Source organism: Zea mays, chromosome 4 (genome assembly GCF_902167145.1).
Source record: "Zea mays cultivar B73 chromosome 4, Zm-B73-REFERENCE-NAM-5.0, whole genome shotgun sequence".
Lineage (NCBI taxonomy): Eukaryota > Viridiplantae > Streptophyta > Magnoliopsida > Poales > Poaceae > Zea > Zea mays.
Genome location: NC_050099.1, coordinates 67,973,607 through 67,999,700, shown reverse-complemented (window position 1 = coordinate 67,999,700; position 26,094 = coordinate 67,973,607). Strand labels below are relative to the sequence as shown.

The 26,094-nt window shown below is 45.5% G+C and overlaps 1 protein-coding gene and 1 long non-coding RNA gene across 3 annotated transcripts; both read left to right on the top strand.

Moving 5' to 3' along the window:
- Positions 1-4,355: 4,355 nt before the first annotated feature.
- LOC100384028 (uncharacterized) lies at positions 4,356-23,100 on the top strand. Of its 2 annotated transcripts, none has more exons than XM_008679443.4 (14): positions 4,356-4,929; positions 5,052-5,141; positions 6,228-6,466; positions 16,998-17,061; positions 17,235-17,933; positions 18,095-18,208; positions 18,293-18,424; positions 18,512-18,688; positions 19,208-19,261; positions 19,360-19,422; positions 19,519-20,421; positions 20,515-20,642; positions 22,127-22,442; positions 22,770-23,100. In XM_008679443.4, exons 1-13 carry the CDS (start codon positions 4,690-4,692, stop codon positions 22,401-22,403), a joined length of 3,180 nt encoding a protein of 1,059 aa, XP_008677665.1. In that variant the 5' UTR covers positions 4,356-4,689; the 3' UTR covers positions 22,404-22,442; positions 22,770-23,100. The 2 variants fall into 2 exon arrangements, with proteins under 2 accessions (XP_008677665.1, NP_001349168.1); NM_001362239.1 differs by having other exon boundaries at positions 4,634-4,929; positions 22,767-23,078.
- Positions 23,101-23,666: 566 nt separating this feature from the next.
- On the top strand, positions 23,667-25,624 carry LOC109945521 (uncharacterized). Its single transcript, XR_002268732.1, has 2 exons — positions 23,667-24,311; positions 24,748-25,624. It is a non-coding gene; the product is annotated as an uncharacterized lncRNA (long non-coding RNA).
- The last annotated feature ends 470 nt before the right edge of the window (positions 25,625-26,094 follow it).

Here is a 26,094-nt window from a genome sequence, read left to right as displayed (position 1 = left end):
GTCGAGCTCTCCAAGAAGATTGTGGAGAAGCCGCGGTGTTGATTGTGAGGGGTTCGCGCCTACCTCGCCGGAGCGGCAAAGGTGACATTAGTGGAATCGAGGTATTGAGTGATTTCTTGTCCACTTGGCTCAAAGATCAAGTCGTGTCTTGATAGAGGAGCAAGTGAGAGCTTGAAGTCCACCTCAACGTGGATTAGGGGTGATCGGCAAATCACCGATACCACGAGATAAATTTCGGTGTCTATTCCTTCTAGCATTACTTATTGCCTTGCAATTGATTAGTATTTTGCTTATTGTTCTTCAAGTATTCAATCTCCGTAGTTGTCTTTCATACATTGTTTACTTATTGACACTAGTAAATTTATTCCTCTTGTTGTATTGATTAAATTTACTTAGTATTGTTGTTTTTAGTCAAAACCGTCTATTCACCCCCCCTCTAGCCGGTGTCCTAGATCCTACAGAGTGGTAGATTTATGCTTCCACTCTTCTCCGGTGAGCGATTCCGGTGGTTTTGGCAGCTAATCTCACGCGTCGAGGCCAAATACACTCTCCACGGACTCTAGCGAGACTCCCAGGCACAACCTTGAGGACACGACAACGACAAACCTCCCCACAACTCTCTCTCTCTCTCTCTGGTGATAATGGGAGATGGTATATGGCGAAGGAAAAGGGAAGGCAAGGACCCGATGTCTTGTTTTATGGCCGCCAGAATGTCAGTTCGGGGTCTGTTGCACATGACCGGTTGGAATCGTGTGGGCAGCAGAGGGTTTGGTTGCGGCGGTTGCGAGAGGAGGGAAGATCTATAGTCGTGGGGACATAGGGGCTGACGTGTGGGGCCCGCGGGGCAGTGGTAGAAGTGTCGACATGCGCGCGACGAGGGCAACTGGTGAGTGGGCCCGGTCTGCCACTGAGGGAGGGCAAGCAGGCACGCGGCTGAATAGATGCAGCCAACGGGTCGGGCCCACCCATCGGCTTGAGTGGGCGTGCAGCCGGCACAGCAATTCCATGCGCCTGCGCGCGGTGGTGCGGCTGCCTGGTGGGTTCGGGCTATCAACACCGAGTTGTGTACTGGGTCGCGTAACCCTGTGCAGAGGTTGCACACTTTACCCATGAGTCGTGATTCCCTTTCTAGCCTAGGCTTGCAAGACCCGATATTCACTTCTGAGGTGAATGACTAGGGAGTCACTACGTAGCATTTACAAAGATTCTCCAAAGGTATAGTCGCTCGTTAAGTTTCTCCAAGTTTTATAAACATAGTACCTCTCCCCAAGGGGCGACTAGCAAAAAGCAAACGAAAGAACCTCAACACCCAACCTCGGTAGAGCAAGTACTGTGCCCCCAGACCCCATTGACGACATGACGGCGAAGCAAGCTACACATGAGGTTCCTCTAATTAATTAGTTAAGGGCATCCCATACCACCCTCATGGCTGCACTGTTTTCCCAGGTGATGATCCAACGAACCGATCCTTACGAAGAAGCACTCGGGGCACAACCCGAGTCTCCTTAGTGTCATGAGTTCATAATCACAAACAAAATAAAAGCATCGTATCATAATCAGTCTCATCATGTTCATTAATAAAGTACAAGCACTAGCATGGAGCTAATCATCACAACCCAACCCAAAAAGGTAAACAAGGACAAGTAAAATAGAAAACTAGTCATTCCTTAGGTTGAATCATGTTGTGCGGGAATATAAGTTTTCATGTGAATAGGATATAATAGATTAGATGACACTTGCCTTCATCGAGTTGTTGCTCAGGGTCTTCTCCTGCTACTCCTTCGGGAAACACGGACTGCTCATTGTCTATGCGATGCAAACATTCAATCAATACACTTAGAAATGAAAAGAATGGTACATCATACAAAGGAAAATATCATTAAGTCGTGCTACATGACATATAACTTGCTTCTACATTCACGCGAAAAAGGCACGCGACAATCGAAAAGGGTACACCTTCGGACTATTCATGTGATTAACGCATAAAATTGTATTTCTAGGTTAATTTTAATTAGTGTAAATCGTTTGTAGAGGATATTTTAGATAAATTGAACGGTTATCTTACTAGTTGACGACTAAATAAGAATGAATTAATTAACATGAGTGATTATAGCAAAACAATTTAATAATACGCGCGGACGGTGCGTGGACAGCGCGTGCGACACGCGCAGACAACACATGAATCGCAACGCACAAGGGCGTGGGCGCGACAACGCACGCGTGGACAGCTGGGGCGCGAGTTAGACGTGTGGCACACACATAGCGAGGGCACGCGATGGCGGCTGCGCGCCGAGGCGGCGAGCCATGGGTTTCTCAGGTGTTTAGCGCGTGCTCGGCGGGCACGCGTCGTGGCGAGATTGCGGTTGCACAGAGGTGGTGGGGGTAGACCGAGCAGGGGGTAGACACTTACCTCAGTGGGCTCACCTCGGATGGTGAAAACAGAGCACATACGTCGAGGAGGCGAGTCGACTTCAAGCGCACGGACGCGGCGAAGTTCCGGTGTCGCTCCTGGGACGACGGTGATGTGTCCCGAGCATGCGGTGCGGCCTTGGGGAGGGCAGCGCGTAGTGAGGCAGGTGCGAACGACGATGAGGAGAGTGCGGCAGGGCGCAATGCGCGACAAGGCGGGCACGAGGTGCTACACGGCTCTGTGCGTGAGGACGAGGCATGTGGAAGAGAGAGAGAGAGAGAGAGAGAGAGAGAGAGGTGGGGCTAGTGTCTGAGATGGAAGAAAGGGAGAGGGAGGCGCAGGCGGGCGGTTTTGGCGAGTGCCGCGTTGTGGGTGCGGAGGCAGTTACACAAAGAAGATGAACAGGGGCGATAGGCGCCGACTGGTGGGCCGACGGCTGTAGGTGCAGGCAAGCTCAGCGGCGGCGCGCTCAAGCGCGCGTGAGCGAGCGGGGCCAAGGCGCGGGCACATGGTTTGGCTGGCGCAAGCACGTGGCTAGCTGGACCGGGGGTGGGAGTGCTGGGCTACGGGCGAGGGCATGCGTTGGGGCACGTGGCTGGGGCGGGAGTCGGTCGTGGAGTGCGCCAAGCGCGGGGCGCGCGGGAGGATGGGGCAGGCTGGCTAAGGGGGAAATGGGGCTTTTCCCTTTTCATTATTGTTTTTTTCTTTTCTTTTTTTACTATTTGAATCTAGTTTTAGTTTTTGAATTCAAGATCAAATACACTCCATGGGTTTAAATGGATGCACACCGAAACACAATCATCATTTGAAAATAGATGCTCCAGCATGATGCAACAGTAAGTCTTTTAGGGTTTAACTTGCCAAATTAATACTTGTTTAAATAAAAATAACTCCACTCTACTCCTTCGAGAATATGGCAAGAAGGAAGAAAAGGAGGAAAGAAGGTAACACCCAAATTTTCATAGATATTTTAAAAAATTATATCTCTAAATTTAGGGTGTTATATTTGTTGTCTTACTCCACGAGAGATTGTGAACAATAGCTTTAGTAGAAGTGAGATGGAAATGACATCAAGTGGACTCGTTGAATCAAGTGCTAGAGCTCTTGTGTAACCACGCTTTGCGAGGTGAGAGTGGACCTACGGGCCATCATTGGTAAGAGTACTAGCAGCAATCTTGACCTTGTCTCAATAAAGTTAAGTGGTTGACAAACCATGAAACCTTGGATAAAAATCACCGCGTTATTATCTTTTGTTGGTTTGTAATTCCCCAACATAAACTTTTATTTACTAGTTGATAACTTGTGGTTGTGTTGTTGCTCTTGTATAGTTGATTTGCTTAGCTTGTGTAGCTTAATAATTGTAGCTTAGTAGTTCTACTCTAGTATAACCAATTGAATAGTAGTAATACTTTTGCTCATTAGAATGTGTAAGATCTTTAAACTTTTCCATATCAAATAATAAATTTATATTGCACTGGACCAATGGGTTGGGATACCAGTAAATATTTCATGAACTATCTAAATTAAAATTAAATTAGTGTGTTTACTATCCGTTCCACTTTATAATTTATTTGACTTTTTATCCCAAATTTGTCCCACTCGTTTTATTCAAAATTTTTCATAATTATAGTTAACTTTTATTGTAATATCGTTTAACATATAATATACTTTATATATGACTTTGATTTTTTTCGCAAAAAAATAATAAAACGAGCCTGTTAAACTTAGTAAAAAAGTCGAACGAATTATAAATTAAGACGGAGATCATTTCAAGTCTAGCTTCAGATATTTGGTATCGGGTCTTTTACTCACCTCTATATACAAGCAATATAGCCAACTAACAGAGATAGCTTTGTACAACTAATCATGCAGGTTTAGCAAAACAACAAACATATATGAGTTGTTGAGTGGCTATTTTATTTGGTATACATGGGACAATAATGGTAGGCTCCGATTCTCCCTCCGAACGGCGACAGCGCCTGCTCCGCCAGAACGCAACGTGGCGCGCAGCAGCTAAGCGCCCCGCGCACCCGTTTCCTGCTGCACCCATGTCGGCCAGCTGTGTTTCCTACTACTCTCGAAAGCAAGAAAAAACCCCATAAACACTGTACGAGATCACTGACCATAATCATTAGCAATTTAGCATTAGCCTCAGCTGGCGTACCGTCGAGTCCATTCCCACCTTTCTACCCCTTCCAGAAACCTCCAGGATCCGACTCCAATCGAATCGCCAAAGCAGACAGGGGCGCTCGCGGGGGCGCCGAGCTCGACGGGGCGAGATGGCCGGGAACGACTGGATCAACAGCTACCTGGAGGCTATTCTGGACGCTGGCGGGGCCGCGGGAGATCTCTCGGCAGCCGCAGGCAGCGGGGACGGCCGCGACGGGACGGCCGTGGAGAAGCGGGATAAGTCGTCGCTGATGCTCCGAGAGCGCGGCCGGTTCAGCCCCGCGCGATACTTCGTCGAGGAGGTCATCTCCGGCTTCGACGAGACCGACCTCTACAAGACCTGGGTCCGCGTAAGTCCTTCCGCCGCCGCCTTCAGCTGATGTCTATTCGAGTGTTATGGGCACGTTTTTTTTTTCTGGCTTGATGTCTTTTTTCTGCCATTTTTATTTATTTATATGAATTTTGGTTTCAGACCTCGGCTATGAGGAGTCCCCAGGAGCGGAACACGCGGCTGGAGAACATGTCGTGGAGGATCTGGAACCTCGCCAGGAAGAAGAAGCAGGTATACGCATGTCCGACCGAATAAAAGTTGATAGCAGCATTACTTGTTTCTTGAAAAGCTTGCCGACCAATTTTGTGTGCACTCAAGAACCAACTAACTTTTGGAGATCGTGCTCCTGAGGTAACTATTTAGACAACGGATTCTAGTACCAGAAGTATACTAGTGGTAGTAGTGTTTTTGAGTGAAAACAGTAGGGCAAAGCCCCTGCTTTGATAGAGAGCTGCCTGACCAGCCAATCAATCATAATATGTGGTTACAAAAAAATCATAATATGTAGACAACTAGCACTAAGATGTAGTTGTCGACATAGTATGGTTGACTGGGTGGTCAGGCTCGGGTAACTTTTGTTGCACCTGGGGAATATTTAAATCCTACTCGTGCTGTGCTTGTGCTTGAACTGGGTCCTCTGATCAATTGACATAGTGTCTTATGTGCTGTCTCCTGCTGAGATAAATTTCTTGTATTGTGCTCTGATGCTGGAAAGCACACATGTTACATCAAGGTTTGGATGCAAACCTGTGGAAGTCTGATTTATACTTAGGTCTTTGTCTGAAAGGAAGTATTTCAAGTCACATAGGTTGTTTGTTTTTAGAAGGGTACATCAGATAAATTTAAAATGATCCATGAACTAGCTGTCTTTTCTAATTTTGTCATGGAATAGTTGCGGGTAGTAGATATGGCAACCTTCTAGGGCTCAAATAAAAAAGATCTTTTCTTTTTATTTTTGAGAGGATAGCACAAACAGTATAGCATAATATTTTCCACGGGCATTCCAACATGCATGATAAATATCTGATGCAAATATTTAAGCATAATATCTATCATGAATTTGCCAACATACATGATAAGCATCTGATGCAAACATGTGAAAGTTTATACTGGTATTCTTGCTTGTACTACAATCTTGGCATTGAACTTTAACCACAGAAGGTAGCTGCAGATACATAAAACACATTTAGCTGCAGATACATAAAACACATTTGTAGTGCCATAGTAGAATTGTTCATGCCCACGGTACATATATTTGTTATATTTCATGATTTGGTTTCAGAAATTATGTTCTCTTTATAATTTTTTTGACCACAGATAGAAGGAGAGGAAGCCTCACGATTGTCTAAACAACGCATGGAATTTGAGAAAGCTCGTCAATATGCTGCTGATTTGTCTGAAGACCTATCTGAAGGAGAAAAGGGAGAAACAAATAATGAACCATCTATTCATGATGAGAGCATGAGGACGCGGATGCCAAGGATTGGTTCAACTGATGCTATTGATACATGGGCAAACCAGCACAAAGATAAAAAGTTGTACATAGTATTGATAAGGTATGGCGCATTGGAGTTAATAGCTGTAGTTGATCTAGATCTACACATTCTTCTTTTTTTTTTGTTCGAAGTTAATGGTGTTTAAGAGTCTAAACATAGAGTGGCCATATAATCAGTTAAACTTGTTTATGGATTGTATAGTTTGTTCTTTATTTTTTTTCTCGAATATGCAGGAGTGCTGCTTATCATTATATTAAAGTAGAGGGAAAAAGGCCTGAGGCCTGGGACAATCAGAACACAACACTAAAAAAAACACACCAGACTCACACAAAAAACATATACACACACCAAACAAACACAACACAGACACATACCAGCCACACGACACACTACCACCCCAGCCTACCAAGAGGCTACAAGACTTTCCTTTCTCTAACCAGGGTCAAAAAGGGAGCGCATGTTCTTGGCTCCTGCAGAAAACCACAGTCTCATCTCATCTTTGAATCCATCCTCTAAGGTAGAAAGGCAGGGTCGAGCTCCGTAAAAAACACACCTATTTCTCTGTTTCCAAAGACTCCAAGCCCCAAGGAGTACCATACTATTAAACCTCTTTCTTTTGCTTTTAGGAATCCTAGTTGAAGCCTTTCTCCACCATTCAGCAAAATCTGAATCTCTTCTCTTTGGAACCACAGAAGAGAGACCATTTGGAGTTAAAATATTATGCCAAAACTGTCTTGTGATGACGCAATTAGATAGAATATGTTGCACAGTTTCACCTTCTTGATCACATAGAACACAGTCTTCAGGATAATGAAGCCCCCTTTTTTTTGAGTCTGTCGGCTGTCCAACATTTGTTGTCTATGGCCAGCCAAACAAAGACCTTACACTTAGGGGCTGCCCAGCTCTTCCAAATTCTTTTCCAGGGCTCAAAGGATTCCGCTCCAATGAAAAAAGCTCTGTAGGCAGATTTGGAGGTGTACAGACCATTGCTGCTAAATTGCCACACATGTTGATCATTTGAATTTTGAAGCTGAAAAGTTTCAAGAACCTCCCATAATTGTAGATATTGCTCAATCACAGCCAGGAAGAGATTTCTCTAGATATCATGAACCCAATAGTATGAGGTAAGGGCCTGCTGCACAGTCCTTACTTCTCTAATCTTCTTCGGAACTGCAGCAACAATAAGGGGAGCTAAATCTACAATAGAACACCCATGAATCCACCTATGTTTCCAAAAGAAGGTTGAAATACTATTACCAATGGTGGTAGACACTGCAACCTGAAATAAAGCTCTGGCCTGGGACGATATTTTAGGATCAAGGCCGCTCCAAGGCTTAGAAGGAGCAGTTTTTTTGTAGCCAAAGCCATCGCATTTGTAGGGCCCAGTTCATCGTGTGGAGATTAGGAATTCCAAGGCCCCCAAATCAAAAGGCCGAGTGACTTTATCCCAAGATATAAGGCAATTACCTCCTCTAGCCTCCTTTCTTCCTTTCTACAAGAAATTCCTTCGAATTTTATCAAAGGCTTTGATAACCCATTTAGGAGCATTGAGAGCAATAAATAAGTAAACCGGGATGGCAGAGAGTACAGATTTGATAAGAGTGATTCTCCCAGCAAGATTTAGAAGCTCAGCCTCCCATCCTGGAAACTTGGCAGCAATTTTCTCTATCCAGTGAGCGTGGTCTCCAGCACTAAGTTTTTTGCTGCTCAGAGGGAGGCCAAGATAGGCTGTAGGAAAGTTTTTTGAGGCACAACCCAAGGTCTGGACAGCCAACTCAATCCTTTCATTATCACACCGAATTGGGTAGGAGAAACTTTTTTGCAAGTTAGTTTGAAGACTTGAGGCAACACCAAGACACCTCAAAATTTCTCTGACCACCACTAAGTCCCCAGAAACTGGCTTAACAAAAACAACAACATCATCTGCGAACATTGAAACCCTTTGGCTAATGCTTCTACCAGCAAGGGGGTGTAACAATCCACACTCATCTGCCCTGGTAAATAGGCTATTAAGAATATCCATGACTGGGATGAATAAAAGGGGGGATAAAGGATCACCTTGCCTCAACCCTCTCTTGAGATTTATAGGCTGTCCAGGCACTCCATTTACAAGAACTTGCGTAGAGGATGTTAATAACAGGTTCAAAATCAGATGGCACCAAACCTGTCCAAAACCCAAGTGTCGAAGAATTTCCAGAAGAAATTCCCAATGCACAGAGTCAAAGGCCTTTTTAATCCATGAACAAGTTTAACTGATTATACTTTCATACTCAATATTGGACATCATGTCGAAGGAAGTGTTCCTCATAGTTCGGTCTTCATGCAATGGCATGCATTATTATGTTGTCATTGGAAGTTGGCCCTGTTGAAGTGTATAAGTGGATTGACTACCTTCTCCCATACGCTTAAGCTTTTGGGTTGAACTGGTTAGTGCGTCCACTCTAACATAGTATCGAAGTCAGAGGTCTTGAGTTCGAATCCTAACAGAGGCTTTATTTGTGCCTCCACCCATTTATTTCCACGTTCGCTACGCTCCGGCCCAAGCCTCCCGGCGACGGGCCTCCGCTTCGCTCGCCAACTTGGCCGCTTTCTTCAGAATTTGGATCACAAACTCAACACCTAGACTGGTGGGAGGAGTCTTCTGGAGAAGTTCATGGGATGGTTAAGAAAGGTCTGAACTCTCTTATTATCTTGGGGGCCTGGATGATCTGGAACCATCGAAATCGTTGTAGTATCTTTGATGGAGTGGCTCCTAGTCTTTCCTCCATCCTACTACAGACTGATGATGAAAGAAGATCATGGCAACTAGCTGGAGCGAGGGGTCTCTCCTACTTGGCAACACCTCTTCTTGAGGCTTGACCCCTCCCCTTGATCTTTAGTGGGTTTGTTTGAGTGTTGTCTGTATGGATCGTTTTATTTGTGCGTGTTTTGGCCTCCTTAGGGAGGTCTTTCTATACCCAGGTCTTCTTTGGACCTTCTACTTCTTAATATATAAAGCGCAGTTCCCCGCTTCCGAGAAAAATGCGTTTGTGCCTTCCTCTCTGTCTGCACGTGAGTGGGGGTGTTGAAGTGTATAAGAGGATTGACTACCTTCTCCCATCAGCTTAAGCTTTTGGGTTGGACTGGTTAGTGTGTCCACTCTAACAAGCTTTTGGGTTGAACTAGTTAGTGCGTCCACTCTAACATGGTATCAAAGTCAGAGGTCTCGAGTTTAATTCCTGGCAGAGGCTTTATTTGTGCCTCCACCCATTTATTTCCATGTTTACGCCTTTCTCTCTGGCTGCACGTGAGTGGGGGTGTTGAAGTGTATAAGTGGATTGACTACCTTTTCCCATCAGCTTAAGCTTTTGGGTTGAACCGGTTAGTGTGTCCACTCTAACAGGCCCATAGTTGTAGGTTTTTGGCTCATGTCATGTTCTGCAACTGTGGAAAAGATTTGTCCCCAGATAAGGCCCCAGGACCTGATGGATTTACTGGTAGATTTTACAAGGTATGCTGGAACATTATGAAAGAAGATGTGATTCTAGCCATACAGAGGAGACATGTTTCCAAGTTCGAGTTACTGAACACGACTTTCATCACCTTGGTGCCAAAAACTTCAGATGTCATTCAAGTGAAAGACTATAGACCAATCAACCTTGTGCACAACTTTGCAAAGTTGGTGACTAAAGTTATGGCTAATCGCCTAGCTTTACTGCCACCCAAACTGGTTTCAGTTAACCAGAGTGCTTTTATAAAGAAACGGAATATTTAGGATAATTTTCTCCTTGTCCAACAAATGGCTAAAAGCCTGCACAGGAAGGAGCCCCACGTCTTCCTCAAACTGGATATCTCTAAGGCTTTTGATTCAGTATCTTGGGCTTTTCTTATAGAAGTCTTGCTGCACTTGGGGTTCGAACGCCGTTGTTGCAACTTGGTTTGTCTCCTTTTGGCAACCTCTTCAACTAAGATCCTCATAAATGGAGAACTTGGCTGCAGCATTTCCCATTTCACGGGGCTCTGTGCGGTGACCCTTTGTCGTCCATGCTCTTCATTCTCGTCATGTATGTGCAGAATTCTCTTATTTGTCGTTCTGTCCAAGGTCTCTTCCAGCCACTAGCAGTTCAGCATAGCCAATATTTGATTTCCTTCTATGCTGACGATGTGGTCTTGTTTCTACGCTCCATAGAGAGTGAGCTCCTGGTTAAGGAGGTAATGGATGTTTTTGGACAAGGTACAGGGCTTGTAACAAATCTGTCTAAAAGCTTAGCAATTCTAGCTGAAGATCGTCCCTAATTACTAACACCCTAGCTTGTGACATCAAGTAATTTCCATGTTCCTCTAGCTGAGTTGGTTAGGTGGTGTGAGTAGCACTCCTCAGGTCCTTAGTTCGAATCCAGTGGGAGCAAATTTTAGGCCGAGGTTAAAAAAGGCCACTTGCCGGTTCCCTTGGTTGTGTGCACACAAGATGGACTGACCTATAGGGGGCGGATCCTCGTGTAGGGGCTGGAAGGGCTCAAAGCATGAGTAAAGGTGTGGCCTATAGGGTGTGGACCCTCATGCTGCACGGGGGGCAGTTTTCATGATTTTTCTCGGCTGGGGCTCCGATTTGAGCTTCTTCTTAATATAATAGCGTGGGGGTGGTCTTTCCCCTACCGATCGAGTTTTTTATGTTCCTATTTGGGCCAACCCTTTAGCGTTCATAAACTCTCAAGGGCTGATCTTCACAAGATTGTTGACAAGGTGGCAAAAAACCTCCCAAAATGGAAGGGAGCACTCATGAACAAGGCTGACCGACTGGTCACTGTAAAGGTTGTCATGTCTGCCCTAAATATTTATCACATGACTGCCCTTGATCTACCTAAATGGGTGTTCATGGCAATTGATGAGAAGCGCAGAGGCTTTCTTTGGGTCGGAAACGAGAAAGCTAATGGAGGTAATTGTATGGTATCTTGGGATTCAATACAATGACCTCTCCATTATGGTGGATTGGGTGTTCTAAATTTAGAGATAATGAGTTGGGCCCTTTGTGTCCGGTGACTTTTGCTTGAAAAAATAGATTCTTGCGGACCTTGGAGAGGATTACTCATCCATGTGCCAAATAATGCTCGAGCTCTCTTTAATATGGTGGTCCAAACAATAGTGGGGGATGGGCAAACTACCTTGTTTTGGGTAGACATATGGCTAGAGGGAAAAACAATCAAAGAGTTGGCCTCCAACCTCTTCAAAACCATTCCCAAGAGAATAATCAAGCATCGAACTGTGTCCCAAGCACTGTTGAACAGGGAGTGGATTATCGACGTCAAAGGTGCCCTCACTGTCCAAGTGTTAGATTGGAAACCCTGACCCTAATTGGATAGGGGATATGTTATATATATCTAGGAATGTGGGCCATGGCCCATTACAATATACACAACACACTAACACCCCCATAGTCTCAACTCTGTCCTGTACATATGTTGAGACTAGACGAAATTCAGAGAACACTGTGGATGAAAGTCACTTGGTGAAGATGTCTGATGGAATAAGTCTTGAGCATCTAGAGGACAGCCTGTTTTTGACTGTCCTCTGTAGTCCTTTAGCATCTAGAGGACAGCTTGACTGTCCTTTGTAGTCTCTTTAGCATCTAGAGGACAGCAGTCGCTTTTTGACTGTCCTCTGTAGTCGCTTTAGCATCTAGAAGACAACAGTCGCTTTTGACTGTCCTCTGTAGTCTCTTTAGCATCTAGAGGACAATCCTGTTGTGTAGTGTGTGTGAGAAGGTGTGGTAGTGCAGCCCCTAGGGCTATAAATATGTGTCCCCAACCCCTCTAAGGGTATGGCATTGTGTAGTGTTTGAGGAAATAAACAGAAAATTGCCCCAACTCATAGTGTCATCCTCTGATGAGAGTTAGAGTCCCTCTACTTAGATGAGCACGAGATGTTTAGGCTGCAGGATAGTTTGGCTCCGATACCATGTGGAGCAATTCTGCGATGTCTGCGTGTTGACAAAGCAGAGACGACTCCCCTTTCCCCAGCAGTCGAGCTTCCGAGCCAAGGAGAGGCTCGAGCTCGTGCATGGGGACTTGTGTGGCCCGGTGACACCAGCCACACCAGGAGGACGACGCTACTTCTTGCTGCTCGTCGACGATCTCTCCCGCTACATGTGGGTGATGATCCTTGGCAGCAAGGGAGAGGCTGCGAACGCCATCAGGCGTGTGCAGGTCGCTGCGGAGGCGGAGTGCGGCCGCAAGCTGCGCGTGCTGCGCACCGACAACGGCGGCGAATTCACGACGGCTGAGTTCGCGTCGTACTGTGCGGATGAGGGCGTTCAGCGCCACTACTCCGCGCCGTACAGCCCGCAGCAGAACGGCGTCGTCGAGCGGCGCAACCAGACGGTTGTGGGGATGGCTCGGGCTCTCCTCAAGCAGAGAGGAATGCCAGCTGTCTTCTGGGGAGAGGCGGTGGTGACAGCGGTTTACATCCTCAATCGCTCGCCCACCAAGGCTCTCAACGGGATGACACCGTACGAGGCTTGGCATGAGCGCAAGCCGGCGGTCTCTCACCTACGGGTCTTCGGCTGCCTCGCATTCACCAAGGAGCTTGGCCACATCAGCAAGCTCGACGATAGGAGCACCCCGGGGGTGCTCATTGGCTACGCGGAGGGCTCGAAGGCCTACCACATCCTTGACCCAAGAACACAGCGTGTGCGCACGGCGCGCGACGTAGTGTTCGATGAAGGGCGAGGATGGGCGTGGGACAAGGCGGTGGACGACGGCACGACTACGACGTACGACTTCACCATCGAGTACGTCCACTTTGAGGGAGCTGGGGGAGTAGGCAACTCTTCTCCGAGCAGGTCTACCCCAGCCCCCAAGTCTCCACCGACTCCAGCGCCACACTCTCCAGCTCCTGCTACAACGAGCTCTTCACCACCACGCACTCCAGCCACGACTCCGGCTACAGCGAGCTCTTCGCCACCACGTACTCCAGCACCGACGGTACCCTCTCTGGGAACGTCCTCTCCGACACCAGCTCGTGTCGAGCACGACCCAGTGGAGCTCGTGACCCCTCTGTCCCGCGACGAGGAGCGCGTCGACGCGTGCTACGACGGCGAGCCGTTGCGGTATCGAAGGGTGGAGGGCCTTCTCATCGACCCGTCGGTGCCGGGCCCTGCGTCTCGCATTCTGGCAGGAGAGTTGCATCTTGCATGCGACGATGGTGAGCCTCGGTCTTTCGCGGAGGCCGAGAAACATGCGGCTTGGCGTGCCGCGATGCAGTCGGAGATGGACGCGGTTGAGACGAACCGCACTTGGGAGCTCGCTGATCTCCCTCATGGTCATCGCGCGATCACCCTTAAGTGGGTGTTCAAACTGAAGAGGGATGAAGCCGGCGCCATCGTCAAGCATAAGGCTCGCTTGGTGGCACGCGATTTCTTGCAGCAGGAGGGGATCGACTTCGACGATGCCTTCGCCCCTGTAGCACGAATGGAATCCGTGCGACTCCTCCTCGCGCTGGCAGCCCTGAAGGGCTGGCATGTTCATCACATGGATGTCAAGTCGGCGTTTCTTAACGGCGACTTAAAGGAGGAGGTCTATGTACACCAGCCGCCAGGTTTTGCGATCCCTGGCAAGGAGGGCAAGGTGTTGCGCCTGCGCAAGGCTCTCTACGGCTTGCGACAGGCACCAAGGGCGTGGAATGCCAAGCTGGATTCCACGCTCAAGAGGATGGGCTTCATGCCAAGCCCGCACGAGGCGACCATCTATCGGCGGGGCAATGGAGAAAATGCCCTGCTGGTGGGTGTCTACGTCGACGACTTGGTGATCACCGGCGCCAAGGATGCAGAGGTGGCAGCGTTCAAGGAAGAGATGAAGTCCACCTTCCAAATGAGTGACCTGGGGCATCTCTCCTTCTACCTGGGGATTGAGGTGCACCAGGGAGACTCCGGGATCACACTTCGCCAGACCGCCTACGCCAAGCGCATTGTTGAGCTGGCTGGGCTCACCGACTGCAACCCAGCTCTCACTCCGATGGAGGAGAGGCTGAAGCTGAGTCGCGACAGCACGACAGAGGAGGTGGATGCTACACAGTACCGGCGTCTTGTGGGGAGCCTTCGCTACCTCGTCCACACACGGCCTGACTTGGCATACTCCGTCGGCTACGTTAGTCGGTTCTTGCAGCGACCGACGACGGAGCATGAGCAGGCTATGAAGAGGATCATCCGCTATGTTGCGGGGACTCTCGACCACGGTCTCTACTACCCGAGGTGCCCTGGGGAGGCACACCTTGTCGGGTACAGCGACAGCGACCACGCCGGCGACATTGACACTAGCAAGAGCACAAGCGGGATCCTCTTCTTCCTCGGCAAGTGCCTCATTAGCTGGCAGTCGGTCAAGCAGCAGGTGGTGGCCATGTCCAGCTGCGAGGCCGAGTACATAGCGGCGTCCACTGCTTCGACTCAGGCGCTCTGGCTGGCTCGACTGCTCGGTGATCTCCTCGGGAGAGACACTGGAGCGGTGGAACTCAGGGTGGACAGCCAGTCCGCTCTGGCATTGGCCAAGAACCCCGTGTTCCATGAACGGAGCAAGCACATCCGGCTGAGATACCACTTCATCCGAGACTGCTTGGCAGAAGGAGCATCAAGGCGCGCTACATCAACACCAAGGATCAGCTTGCAGACCTGCTCACCAAGCCCCTTGGGAAGATCAAGTTTGTTGAGCTTTGCTCCAGGTCCGGGATGACCTAACATTCTCACAAGACGACGCCCAGGACTTAGGGGGAGAATGATGGAATAAGTCTTGAGCATCTAGAGGACAGCCTGTTTTTGACTGTCCTCTGTAGTCCTTTAGCATCTAGAGGACAGCTTGACTGTCCTCTGTAGTCCTTTAGCATCTAGAGGACAGCTTGACTGTCCTTTGTAGTCTCTTTAGCATCTAGAGGACAAGAGTCGCTTTTTGACTGTCCTCTGTAGCCGCTTTAGCATCTAGAGGACAACAGTCGCTTTTGACTGTCCTCTGTAGTCTCTTTAGCATCTAGAGGACAATCCTGTTGTGTAGTGTGTGTGAGAAGGTGTGGTAGTGCAGCCCCTAGGGCTATAAATATGTGTCCCCAACCCCTCTAAGGGTATGACATTGTGTAGTGTTTGAGGAAATAAACAGAAAATTGCCCCAACTCATAGTGTCATCCTCTGATGAGAGTTAGAGTCCCTCTACTTACAATGTCGACGAACTGCGAAGCGACCGGGACGCAAAAAACATGAACATCGCCGACTGCCACACGCTCGCGGACGAAGAAAGGTCAATCTCCATGTGTTTCGTGCGCTAGTGCTGCACGTGATTGGAGAGGTAGACCACACTGACGTTGTCACAGTAGAAGAGGGTGGCACGTGCGAGGGGGCTGTGGAGCTCCTGGAGTAGCTTATGGAGTCAGGATGCCTTGGCGACGCCGTTGGCCACAACACGATACTCGGCCTCGGCGCTGGAGCAGGAGACGATGGGCTGTTGCTTCGAGGACCAGGAGACGAGGTTGGCGTCTAGGAACACGGCGTAGCCGGAGGTGGACCGGTGCGTGTCGGGGCAGCCAGTCCAATCAACGTCGATGTAGACCACCAGCTCAGAAGTTGGAGAGGGTCGAAGGAGGAGGTCGTAGTTGAGGGAGCCGTGAAGGTAGTGAAGAATCTGCTTGACAACGATGAGGTGGGGCTCCCGCATGAGATGGCACACCTGCTGGACCACGTAGGCGATGTCGGCCCTGGTGAAGGTGAGGTACTGGAGAGCCTTGGTGAGACTTCGGTAGGCCGCCACGTTGTCGACCTAGGCGCCACCGTCGTTGGAGATCTTCGCCTGAGTGTCAACAGGCGTGAGCACGATGTCGTCGACGTAGAGAAGGAGGTAGACGGTATCGTCGCCGCGCCGAAGGATTAACAGGGACGTGTACGACTTGGCCCCGACGAAGCCGAGGGAGACCAAGTAGGAGACGAAGCGATTGTAACATGCTCGTGACGCTTGCTTGAGGCCATACAAAGAGTGGTTAAGCTTACACACCATACTCGGACGAGTGGAGTCGACGAAGCTGGCAGGCTGGCTGCAGTACACCGTATCGGTCAGAGTGCTGTGAAGGAAGACATTCTTGACGTCTGACCACCTAGTCCCGGGAGAGGGCGGGGGAGAGGACGGTTTGAACGGTGGCGAGCTTGACGACGGGGCTGAAGGCCTTGTCGTGGTCCACTCCGGGGCGCTGAGTGAGACCCCGAAGGACCCAATGGGCCTTGTACTGATCCAGGGAGTCGTCGGACTTGAGCTTTCTGTGGAAAATCCACTTGCCGGTGACCACGTTGGTGCCAGGGGGACACGACACCAAGTCCCAGGTGTGGCTGGACAGAAGGGCTGCGTACTCCTCCATAGCGCGACACCAATAAGGATCGGCGAGAACGGTGCGGGCGGAGGAGGGGACAAGTTTGCGACCGAACTGGTGAACGGTCCTAGTACTAAGATGTGCACCTTGGATCTGCATTCTGCATCACTTAACAAGATTAGAATTCCAGAATGCATTTTATGGGTTCATGGACCTATGTAATACACCGCGATAAGTTCATGGACCACCTGTATATATTACTCTTTTCTTGTTTATGTAGCATTCATGGTCTTATACGCGGGGAGAATATGGAGCTGGGACGTGATTCAGATACAGGTGGTCAGGTGCTTACTGTTATCTCGTTTTCCTATCTGCATGTTTCAGTATGTCTTCATGCCTAGTTGTTTAATGTTTCTAGTGGAGTACGTGTATCTCGACTTTCTCCTACTTGCTCCCCATAGTTTGCAGTATGTGACAATCATGTTCTTAACTGAATAATTGGTTCAAAAACTTGCAGGTGAAATATGTTGTAGAACTTGCTAGGGCTTTAGGTTCAACACCAGGAGTATACAGAGTGGATCTACTAACAAGGCAGATTTCTGCACCTGATGTTGATTGGAGTTATGGGGAACCTACTGAGATGCTCAGTCCAATAAGTTCAGAAAACTTTGGGCTTGAGCTGGGCGAAAGCAGTGGTGCCTATATTGTCCGGATACCATTCGGACCAAGAGACAAATATATCCCTAAAGAGCATCTATGGCCTCACATCCAGGAATTTGTTGATGGCGCACTTGTCCATATCATGCAGATGTCCAAGGTCCTTGGAGAACAAATTGGTAGTGGGCAACCAGTATGGCCTGTTGTTATACATGGACACTATGCTGATGCTGGTGATTCTGCTGCTTTACTGTCTGGGGCACTCAATGTACCCATGGTATTCACTGGTCATTCTCTTGGCAGAGATAAGTTGGACCAGATTTTGAAGCAAGGGCGTCAAACCAGGGATGAAATAAATGCAACCTATAAGATAATGCGTCGAATTGAGGCCGAGGAACTTTGCCTTGATACATCTGAAATCATAATTACAAGTACCAGGCAAGAAATAGAACAGCAATGGGGATTATATGATGGTTTTGATCTAACTATGGCCCGGAAACTCAGAGCAAGAATAAGGCGTGGTGTGAGCTGCTTTGGTCGTTACATGCCCCGTATGATTGTACGTATATCTGCATCAAACTATCAGAGCACTTCATTTTTTACATTATCTTTATTATTATTTTTGTTATATTATCACGCACATCCTGGATCAACATTCAAAGCATTTTAAATTTTCTTTATTTACTTTATTGATATATTTCTTGTTGATTGAATTATCAGGCAATCCCTCCTGGCATGGAGTTTAGTCATATAGCACCACATGATGTTGACCTCGACAGTGAGGAAGGAAATGGAGATGGCTCAGGTTCACCAGATCCACCTATTTGGGCTGATGTGTGTCTCTTTCTTTTATTTTCTCCCGTAAGATAGCCAGAAGAATGTGCAGATGTGACACTGACACCACTTGGATAATTTCAGATAATGCGCTTCTTCTCAAACCCCCGGAAGCCAATGATTCTTGCTCTTGCTCGTCCGGATCCGAAGAAGAATATCACTACTCTAGTCAAAGCATTTGGTGAACATCGTGAACTGAGAAATTTAGCAAATCTTGTATGTATACAAATTCTTTGTTGTTTGGCTTATTGTGTGCAGATTACTGATGTATTTGCTCAGTAATGGCAACTGTTTTCCCTGCAGACACTGATCATGGGGAATCGTGATGTCATTGATGAAATGTCAAGCACAAATGCAGCTGTTTTGACTTCAGCACTCAAGTTAATTGATAAATATGATCTATATGGACAAGTGGCATACCCCAAGCACCATAAGCAATCTGAAGTTCCTGATATTTATCGTTTAGCTGCGAGAACAAAAGTAACCGAGCCTTCTTCTTTTTTTGATATGTTTCAATGTGATCGGAGTGGTAGTGGATTCCATCTTATCTTTTTTGAGTTATTAATCCTTTACTTCAAATTTTAAGTTGTTTTAGTTTTATCCAAAGTCAAACTTGTCTAACTTTGAGCAATATTATAACAATTACTGTGTAAAATACATGCAGTATCAAAATATATTTCATGGTGTATCTAATGAATCTCGTTTGATGTTGTACATGTTTGTTCATTTTTCTTTATGAATTTGGTCAAAACTAGATAAGTTTGACTTACGACAAAGCTAAAAAAGATTTAGCATTTTGGAATGGAGTGAGTTTTATTTTATCAAAATTTAATATCAGTATCAGGTCGTGTGTGTTGGTGACTACCTTTTGTTTTATCTTATGTGTTATCTGGAGAACTTTGGTGTTTGCTAGTATAAATTCATTTTTATCTCAAGAAATCTAATGATTGACTCTTGACTTTCACAACTCATGTTTATTTGAGTTTCAATTATTTTCAGGGAGTTTTTATCAATTGTGCATTGGTTGAACCATTTGGACTCACCTTGATTGAGGTGGTTACTTCTGCAATATTTTCTTTGCTTACTTATGCCTAAGTTAATAATGGTTGCTAATTGGTTATTTGATCTTGACTTTTTTTTTTTCATTCTAGGCTGCTGCATATGGTCTACCCATGGTTGCCACCCGAAATGGTGGGCCTGTGGACATACATCGGGTATTGATGCACATGCTTTCTTTGTTACTGTTGGCAAATTTCCTGCTTGAGTTGTTAATGTAGTATGTTTTTCCCTTTTTGGATTCCTTGGCTCAGGTTCTTGATAATGGAATTCTTGTTGACCCCCACAATCAAAATGAAATAGCTGAGGCACTTTATAAGCTTGTGTCAGATAAGCACTTGTGGTCACAATGTCGCCAGAATGGTCTGAAAAACATCCATAAATTTTCATGGCCTGAACATTGCCAGAACTATTTGGCACGTGTAGTCACTCTCAAGCCTAGACATCCCCGCTGGCAAAAGAATGATGTTGCAGCTGAAATATCTGAAGCAGATTCACCCGAGGACTCTCTGAGGGATATTCATGACATATCACTTAACTTAAAGCTTTCCTTGGACAGTGAAAAATCAGGCAGCAAAGAAGGGAATTCAAATGCTTTGAGAAGGCATTTTGAGGATGCAGCGCAAAAGTTGTCAGGTGTTAATGACATCAAAAAGGATGTGCCAGGTGAGAATGGTAAGTGGTCGTCATTGCGTAGGAGGAAGCACATCATTGTAATTGCTGTAGACTCTGTGCAAGATGCAGACTTTGTTCAGGTTATTAAAAATATTTTTGAAGCTTCAAGAAATGAGAGATCAAGTGGTGCTGTTGGTTTTGTGTTGTCAACGGCTAGAGCAATATCAGAGTTACATACTTTGCTTATATCTGGAGGGATAGAAGCTAGTGACTTTGATGCCTTCATATGCAACAGTGGCAGTGATCTTTGTTATCCATCTTCAAGCTCTGAGGACATGCTTAACCCTGCTGAGCTCCCATTCATGATTGATCTTGATTATCACTCCCAAATTGAATATCGCTGGGGAGGAGAAGGTTTAAGGAAGACATTAATTCGTTGGGCAGCTGAGAAAAACAAAGAAAGTGGACAAAAAATATTTATTGAGGATGAAGAATGCTCATCCACCTACTGCATTTCATTTAAAGTGTCCAATACTGCAGCTGTATGTTTCTTAGTCTTGTGCTCTGTCAAATTATTCACCTTTTTTTGTATCTTCTTTACGTTATTGATGCTTTAATATGTTTCACTTTTTTAGGCACCTCCTGTGAAGGAGATTAGGAGGACAATGAGAATACAAGCACTGCGTTGCCATGTTTTGTACAGCCATGATGGTAGCAAGTTGAATGTAATTCCTGTTTTGGCTTCTCGCTCACAGGCTTTAAGGTCTGATTGTTACTTTAATGCTTTCATTTCTTTCTGTAAGCTTCTTTCTTAATTTGCGTAAATTGTGGGTTGCCCTTGAACTTTCACAGTAACGTTCCAAGGTTTGACGAACTTTTTATGTGGTCATCATGTGAATTTGAAATTAGTAGATTTATTATATATAATATTACCTCCATTCCAAATTATAAAACATTTTGCTTATATAGTTATGTATCTAGAAAAGCCAAAATGTCATATAATTTCGAACGAAGGAATTATTTCATAATAAATCAATATATAGTTTTGATGATTACTATTGAATTGTATAAGTGGATTGGCTATCTTCTCCTAACAACTTAAGTTTTTTAGTTGAATTGGTTGAATTGGTTAGTGCGTTCACTCTAACATGGTATTAGAGCAAGAGATTTCGAATTCGAATCCTGGCAGAGGCTTTATTTGTGCCTCTGCCTCCTTTATTGCCACATTTGCACCTTTCCCTTCAGCTGCACTTGAGGGGGTTGTTGAAGTGTATAAGTGAACTGCCTACCTTCTAATAGCTGAAGTTTTTGGGTTTTTAATTGGTTAGTGGTTACACTCTAACATGGTATTGCAGCCAGATGTCTCGAGTTCGAATCTTGACGGAGGCTTTATTTATGCCTGTGCCCCTTTATTTCCACGTTTGCGCCTTTCTATCCGACCCCACATGAGTGGGGTGTTGAAGTCTATAAGTGGATTGTCTACCTTATTCTAGCAACTTAAGCTTTTGGGTTGAACAGGTGAGTGCGTCCACTCTAAAAATTACAAGCATTGTATTATAGTTGAAATCAGTTCTGGAAGAAATATCCTTGGACCCGCAGACTGTGCCGTCAACATGAGGTAGAACAATGAGATCCAGATGCAAGATTGCAAGAGTGGGAGATCTCCTTTAACCGTGATATTCTTCAGATAGAAAAATTTTCATGTTTCCCTTATAGCCGGTCTTTAACAAATCATACCAGCATTGTGCATAGGTCCCACACAACACTTTGACAACCAATGAAACATTGACTACTCAACGACACAAGCGCACAAAGTGTAATTGCTTCACACTGCTAGTTCCTGCGTCCTGCGTGATCAGTCCTTAGTTGCAAGCGTGCAAATGAGCAGTGTGCACTTACACACTTGCACCTAAGGCTATCTCCAGCAGGTTACCTATCTCACTCCTTATTTCAAACTCTAACTCTATAAATGGTGTCATCTACAGTATAAAACAATGTTTTGCACGTCTGTTTGCACGGTATGTGTTGGCCTAAGGAATCGTTGCCCAGTGTATTCTGCTCTTTTGTTGCAATTCTTAATTTATGACGTAATTGTCCACCAGAATTTCTGAAACGGCCTTTTGAGCAAAGCTCCACATTTTTGTAGTATGAAATTTAACCCTGTATCTATGCGTCTTTGCAGGGTGAGAAAAAAAATCCGAACAACAACTTTCTGGTGTTTAATCATTCTATTGATCTTTTTTGCAGGTATTTGTATATCCGATGGGGGGTAGAGCTGTCAAACATCACCGTGATTGTCGGTGAGTGTGGTGACACAGATTATGAAGGACTACTTGGAGGCGTGCACAAAACTATCATACTCAAAGGCTCGTTCAATACTGCTCCAAACCAAGTTCATGCTAACAGAAGCTATTCATCCCAAGATGTTGTATCCTTTGACAAACAAGGAATTGCTTCAATTGAGGGATATGGTCCAGACAATCTAAAGTCAGCTCTACGGCAATTTGGTATATTGAAAGACTAAATCTTTGATCTTTGCTGGTCAGCAGAGGAATCAAAGCAGGTATCGTGAGACAGTTTTGCTACAAATTTTTTTCTAATGTTGAGAGATATTTCACACCCAAGATCGGCATTCGAAGTGCAAAGTTGAAATTACATGTGTGCTTTTGAAACTTAAAGGGCAAATACACAAACCGACACTTATCTACATGGTTTTCCACCCATCACAGTGCATCTTGCTTATCTACTTAAACGCACTCGTTTGGTCTCAAATAATACTGCCACAGCATGCAGGGACCATCTCTTTGTTTCTTTGATGTCTCATGGCACAATTATTGGGCTGCTTAGTTGCTATATTCTAAAAAAGAATCTTTTTTTTTTGGTGTAGTAGGAATGTAGGATCGAGGAGAGTGACAGGACTTCCCCTCTGTGCACTTCGCCGAAAAGTAATAATGGGATTGCTATGCATGGCCCTTGTTGTACACTAGAAAATTGGGCACGCAAACTTGTGTCAGTTTTTCCGCTGTTGCGAAATTCAGTGATGGTGTTTTTGTAACTATACCAACCTGTGTCAGTTTTGCCGTTGTTGCAAAACTCAGTGATGGTGTTTTTTGTAATTATTATACATCCGAATAATAAGACTGGTGTTTCCAGACAGACTATGCAAGCTAAGGGGAAATCACGATTTTCCTAGATCAAATATGTAATATGTTCTTTTCCGATGCATTGTGCCTGATCGCTCGAATTGTTGCGGTGCTGAGATCTGTTTGGCTGGCCTGTTCGTCTGGCTTTGCCGCGCTTTTGTTTCTACAGGATTTTGTGTCCGCATTTGGAACCTTGCTTTGTGTTGTTTCTCGATCGCCATCAACCTAATTAGCGTATACCTTCTGAGCTTGTGCCAGAAATCGGCCTACTCGGATTGGGTAGTGTTAATAATCTTTCTTGGGGAACCGTTTAGAGATCTTGTTTGGATGTATATGTAATTTATATGTGCAGTAGATTGGGCGGTAGCACAATAAACTTTAATAATCTCTCACCAGATCTCAGAGGCATAAACTGGTTGACTCTCTAAATATTCTCAAATGTTGTAAAGAATATTAAGTTGAACATTCATATATAGTCAAGAGTTACACTAACTTACAACTATTCAATATATTATACCTTGAATTAGCATGTTTAATGGACTATGCCTCGAACTAGTAGTTCTGTGCAAACTAGTTTTACTAAAAAATCTGACCGATACTTAGCGTCCTTTAGACTACCTCTCATGTAGAGCTTATAAGTTGTACTCTAGTTTCTTTTTCATAAGCTTCTTAGAAGTCATACTTTGGTGTCTCTTTCATAAACTTCTTAGAGATTTCTCACAATTCACAGACCAACGGTCTGCTCATAAGATGTGTTCGTATAAGAACACTTGTAGAACGGTGTTTCATTGTTATATTGTCTCCAACAATGATCGGTAAACGGTCCGGTACGTTAAGTTTAGCGGACAGTAGCATCCTGTACGCGTCCAACAACGAATGCCAAAGGGAACTCTAAATTTTACCGGTTGCCAAGAAGACGTTAAATGTGGCGGATCTCGGATGTCCCTTATACGCCGACTCTTCTCCCTCCCGCGTCGGGGCGGAAGCTTCCTCTCGCGCTCCTTTCCGGTTGCAACTGTCTCCCCGCGGCGCCGGTTGTTCCCGGCGTTGTTTGTCGAAGGCAGTGGCGAAGCTGGGCCCCAAGTTGCCGGAGCCGGACAGGTCCGAACAGAGGTCGTCGCGAGCTCAAGCCAGCACTGAGGACGACCGTCCATTCGTCCAAGTTTGATGTAGCCAAACGCCGCCCCTTCCCTCCTCGCAGGTCGGTGCTGAGAAAAGGAAGTGAAGTCCATCGTGTTCGTACGCTTCGTCTTCGATTTTGTCAAAGGTCCCGATCCAAGCCATCGAAGGTGATTGGAGTCTCCTTGCCATGTTGCGTTTGATTTCTCTATTTTCCCATAACGGTTTAGAGAAGAACACTAAGTTCAGAGGGGTCACATTATATTGTTCCTTTTTTACCTGTGTTTGATTCAGTCACCGGTACATTTTCTCCCTAATTATTTCGTTCATTCACATAGATTAATCCAGATTTTGACACATAAAGCAAGGCATTATTTCGTTCTGATTTCCCATAATGGTTCAGATTCAGTCATCTGTGTTCAAGGCATTATTTTGACACATAAAATGAGTTTAGTTCATTTATTCGGTTTCCACCTGACTTAAGGAAATTTCCTATACAATAATTTATCTTTAGGCTTCTTGATAAAATAATCTAAATCATGACCATTTCTACTAGGGTATGTAATCACCGTGCTTGAGCTATGACCCTTTCTTGTCTGAATGTAGTTCCCTGCATTGGATGACCAAAGTTGCTTCTAGTGATTATGGCATGCAGGTGACGTAATGTAATTATTTTCATTACTCCATAATTCTATTTTGGCACATACGAACAATATTTTTTGTTGTGTGTACGACATGGAAAAGTATATAATATAAATTTCCAATGTATTGTTTCCTATATAGGATCGAGGAGTAATTTCTACATTAAATGAAAATGTGTTGTAAAAAGTATTTTAAATTCATGACATACTTTTTTGTGATAGGTGAAAAAAATGTAGATTATTCAAATCTAGTAACACTGTAGATATAGAGAACCAAATTTAGGGGACGTTGCTGTAGACGAAGAAAATATAGAGAATAGAATCGTTTAGAGGGTGCTATAAAGGATAGAGAATATTTCTTTAGAAGATGAAATTTAGGGGACGCTGCTGTTGGAGGCCTTCGTCTTCCGAAGGTCCTCAAAAACATGATTTAACAATGTTTTTCAAGTGTGACATATGAACAGGTAACTTCGGACTCGGGTTAAAACCATACGCGATGTGAAAAGCATGGTTGAGACGAAGGCTGATGATTGCTTCGAAGCTACACGCAAGGAAGCTTCGGCTAAGTGGCGGAAAAAGGAACCGACTTAAAGGGGAAAAGACAATCTAGTCCCCGTTGGTTTATTCATAAGTCAATAGTAAATATAAAGGGCATGAATGTAAATTTACACAGGTTGCGCCCTGTGCCTATAAATAGATGAACAGTACCCCCGTACTGTTCACGCTGACTGGTACTCGCTTGTGCGTCACGCTTGTAATTTCACCCTCTGTCAAGCCGAAGATACAAATATAATTCAATATTGTTTCTGTTTTTCCATGATAATATAAAGAAGATGAGTTAATAATGTTATATGATTGTTCATGTTGTCTCTTATATTTTATATGCTTCTTCTTTTATTAACATATACCACGATGATGAAGGTATGTTCTTCATGACCTTCGTCTGAAGATCATTATATCCTAAGGGAAATAATGCTTCGAAGGACGAAGGGCATTAACCTTTAACATTTTGTGTTGCCTTGTTCTTAATTCATAGCATTTGAGAACAAGTCTCCAACATTGGCGCCCACCTCCGGTGAACTCATTCGACCACCTTCGGCAAGCACTGACCTTCGTCATGCCGCCGAAGAAGATAGCAGCGCCAGGGGCTCCTGCACTGCAGCCACTGGACACGAACCAGGAGACTCTCTCTCTCCGAGAGGCTCGAAGCCAGAAGAGAAAGACCACCAGTCCAACACTCCAGGAGGAGGAGTTGGACCAAGAGATCAGGGACATGGAAATCATCCATCAACAAGTGCAAAGGAAAAAGGAG

Coding starts and splice junctions, on each gene's coding strand:
- LOC100384028 (XM_008679443.4), top strand. CDS start 4,690: ATGGCCGGGAACGACTGGATCAACAGCTACCTGGAGGCTATTCTGGAC. Junction 18,425..18,511: donor TGAGAAATTTAGCAAATCTT/GTATGTATACAA, acceptor TTTTCCCTGCAG/ACACTGATCATGGGGAATCG. Junction 20,422..20,514: donor AAGTGTCCAATACTGCAGCT/GTATGTTTCTTA, acceptor TCACTTTTTTAG/GCACCTCCTGTGAAGGAGAT.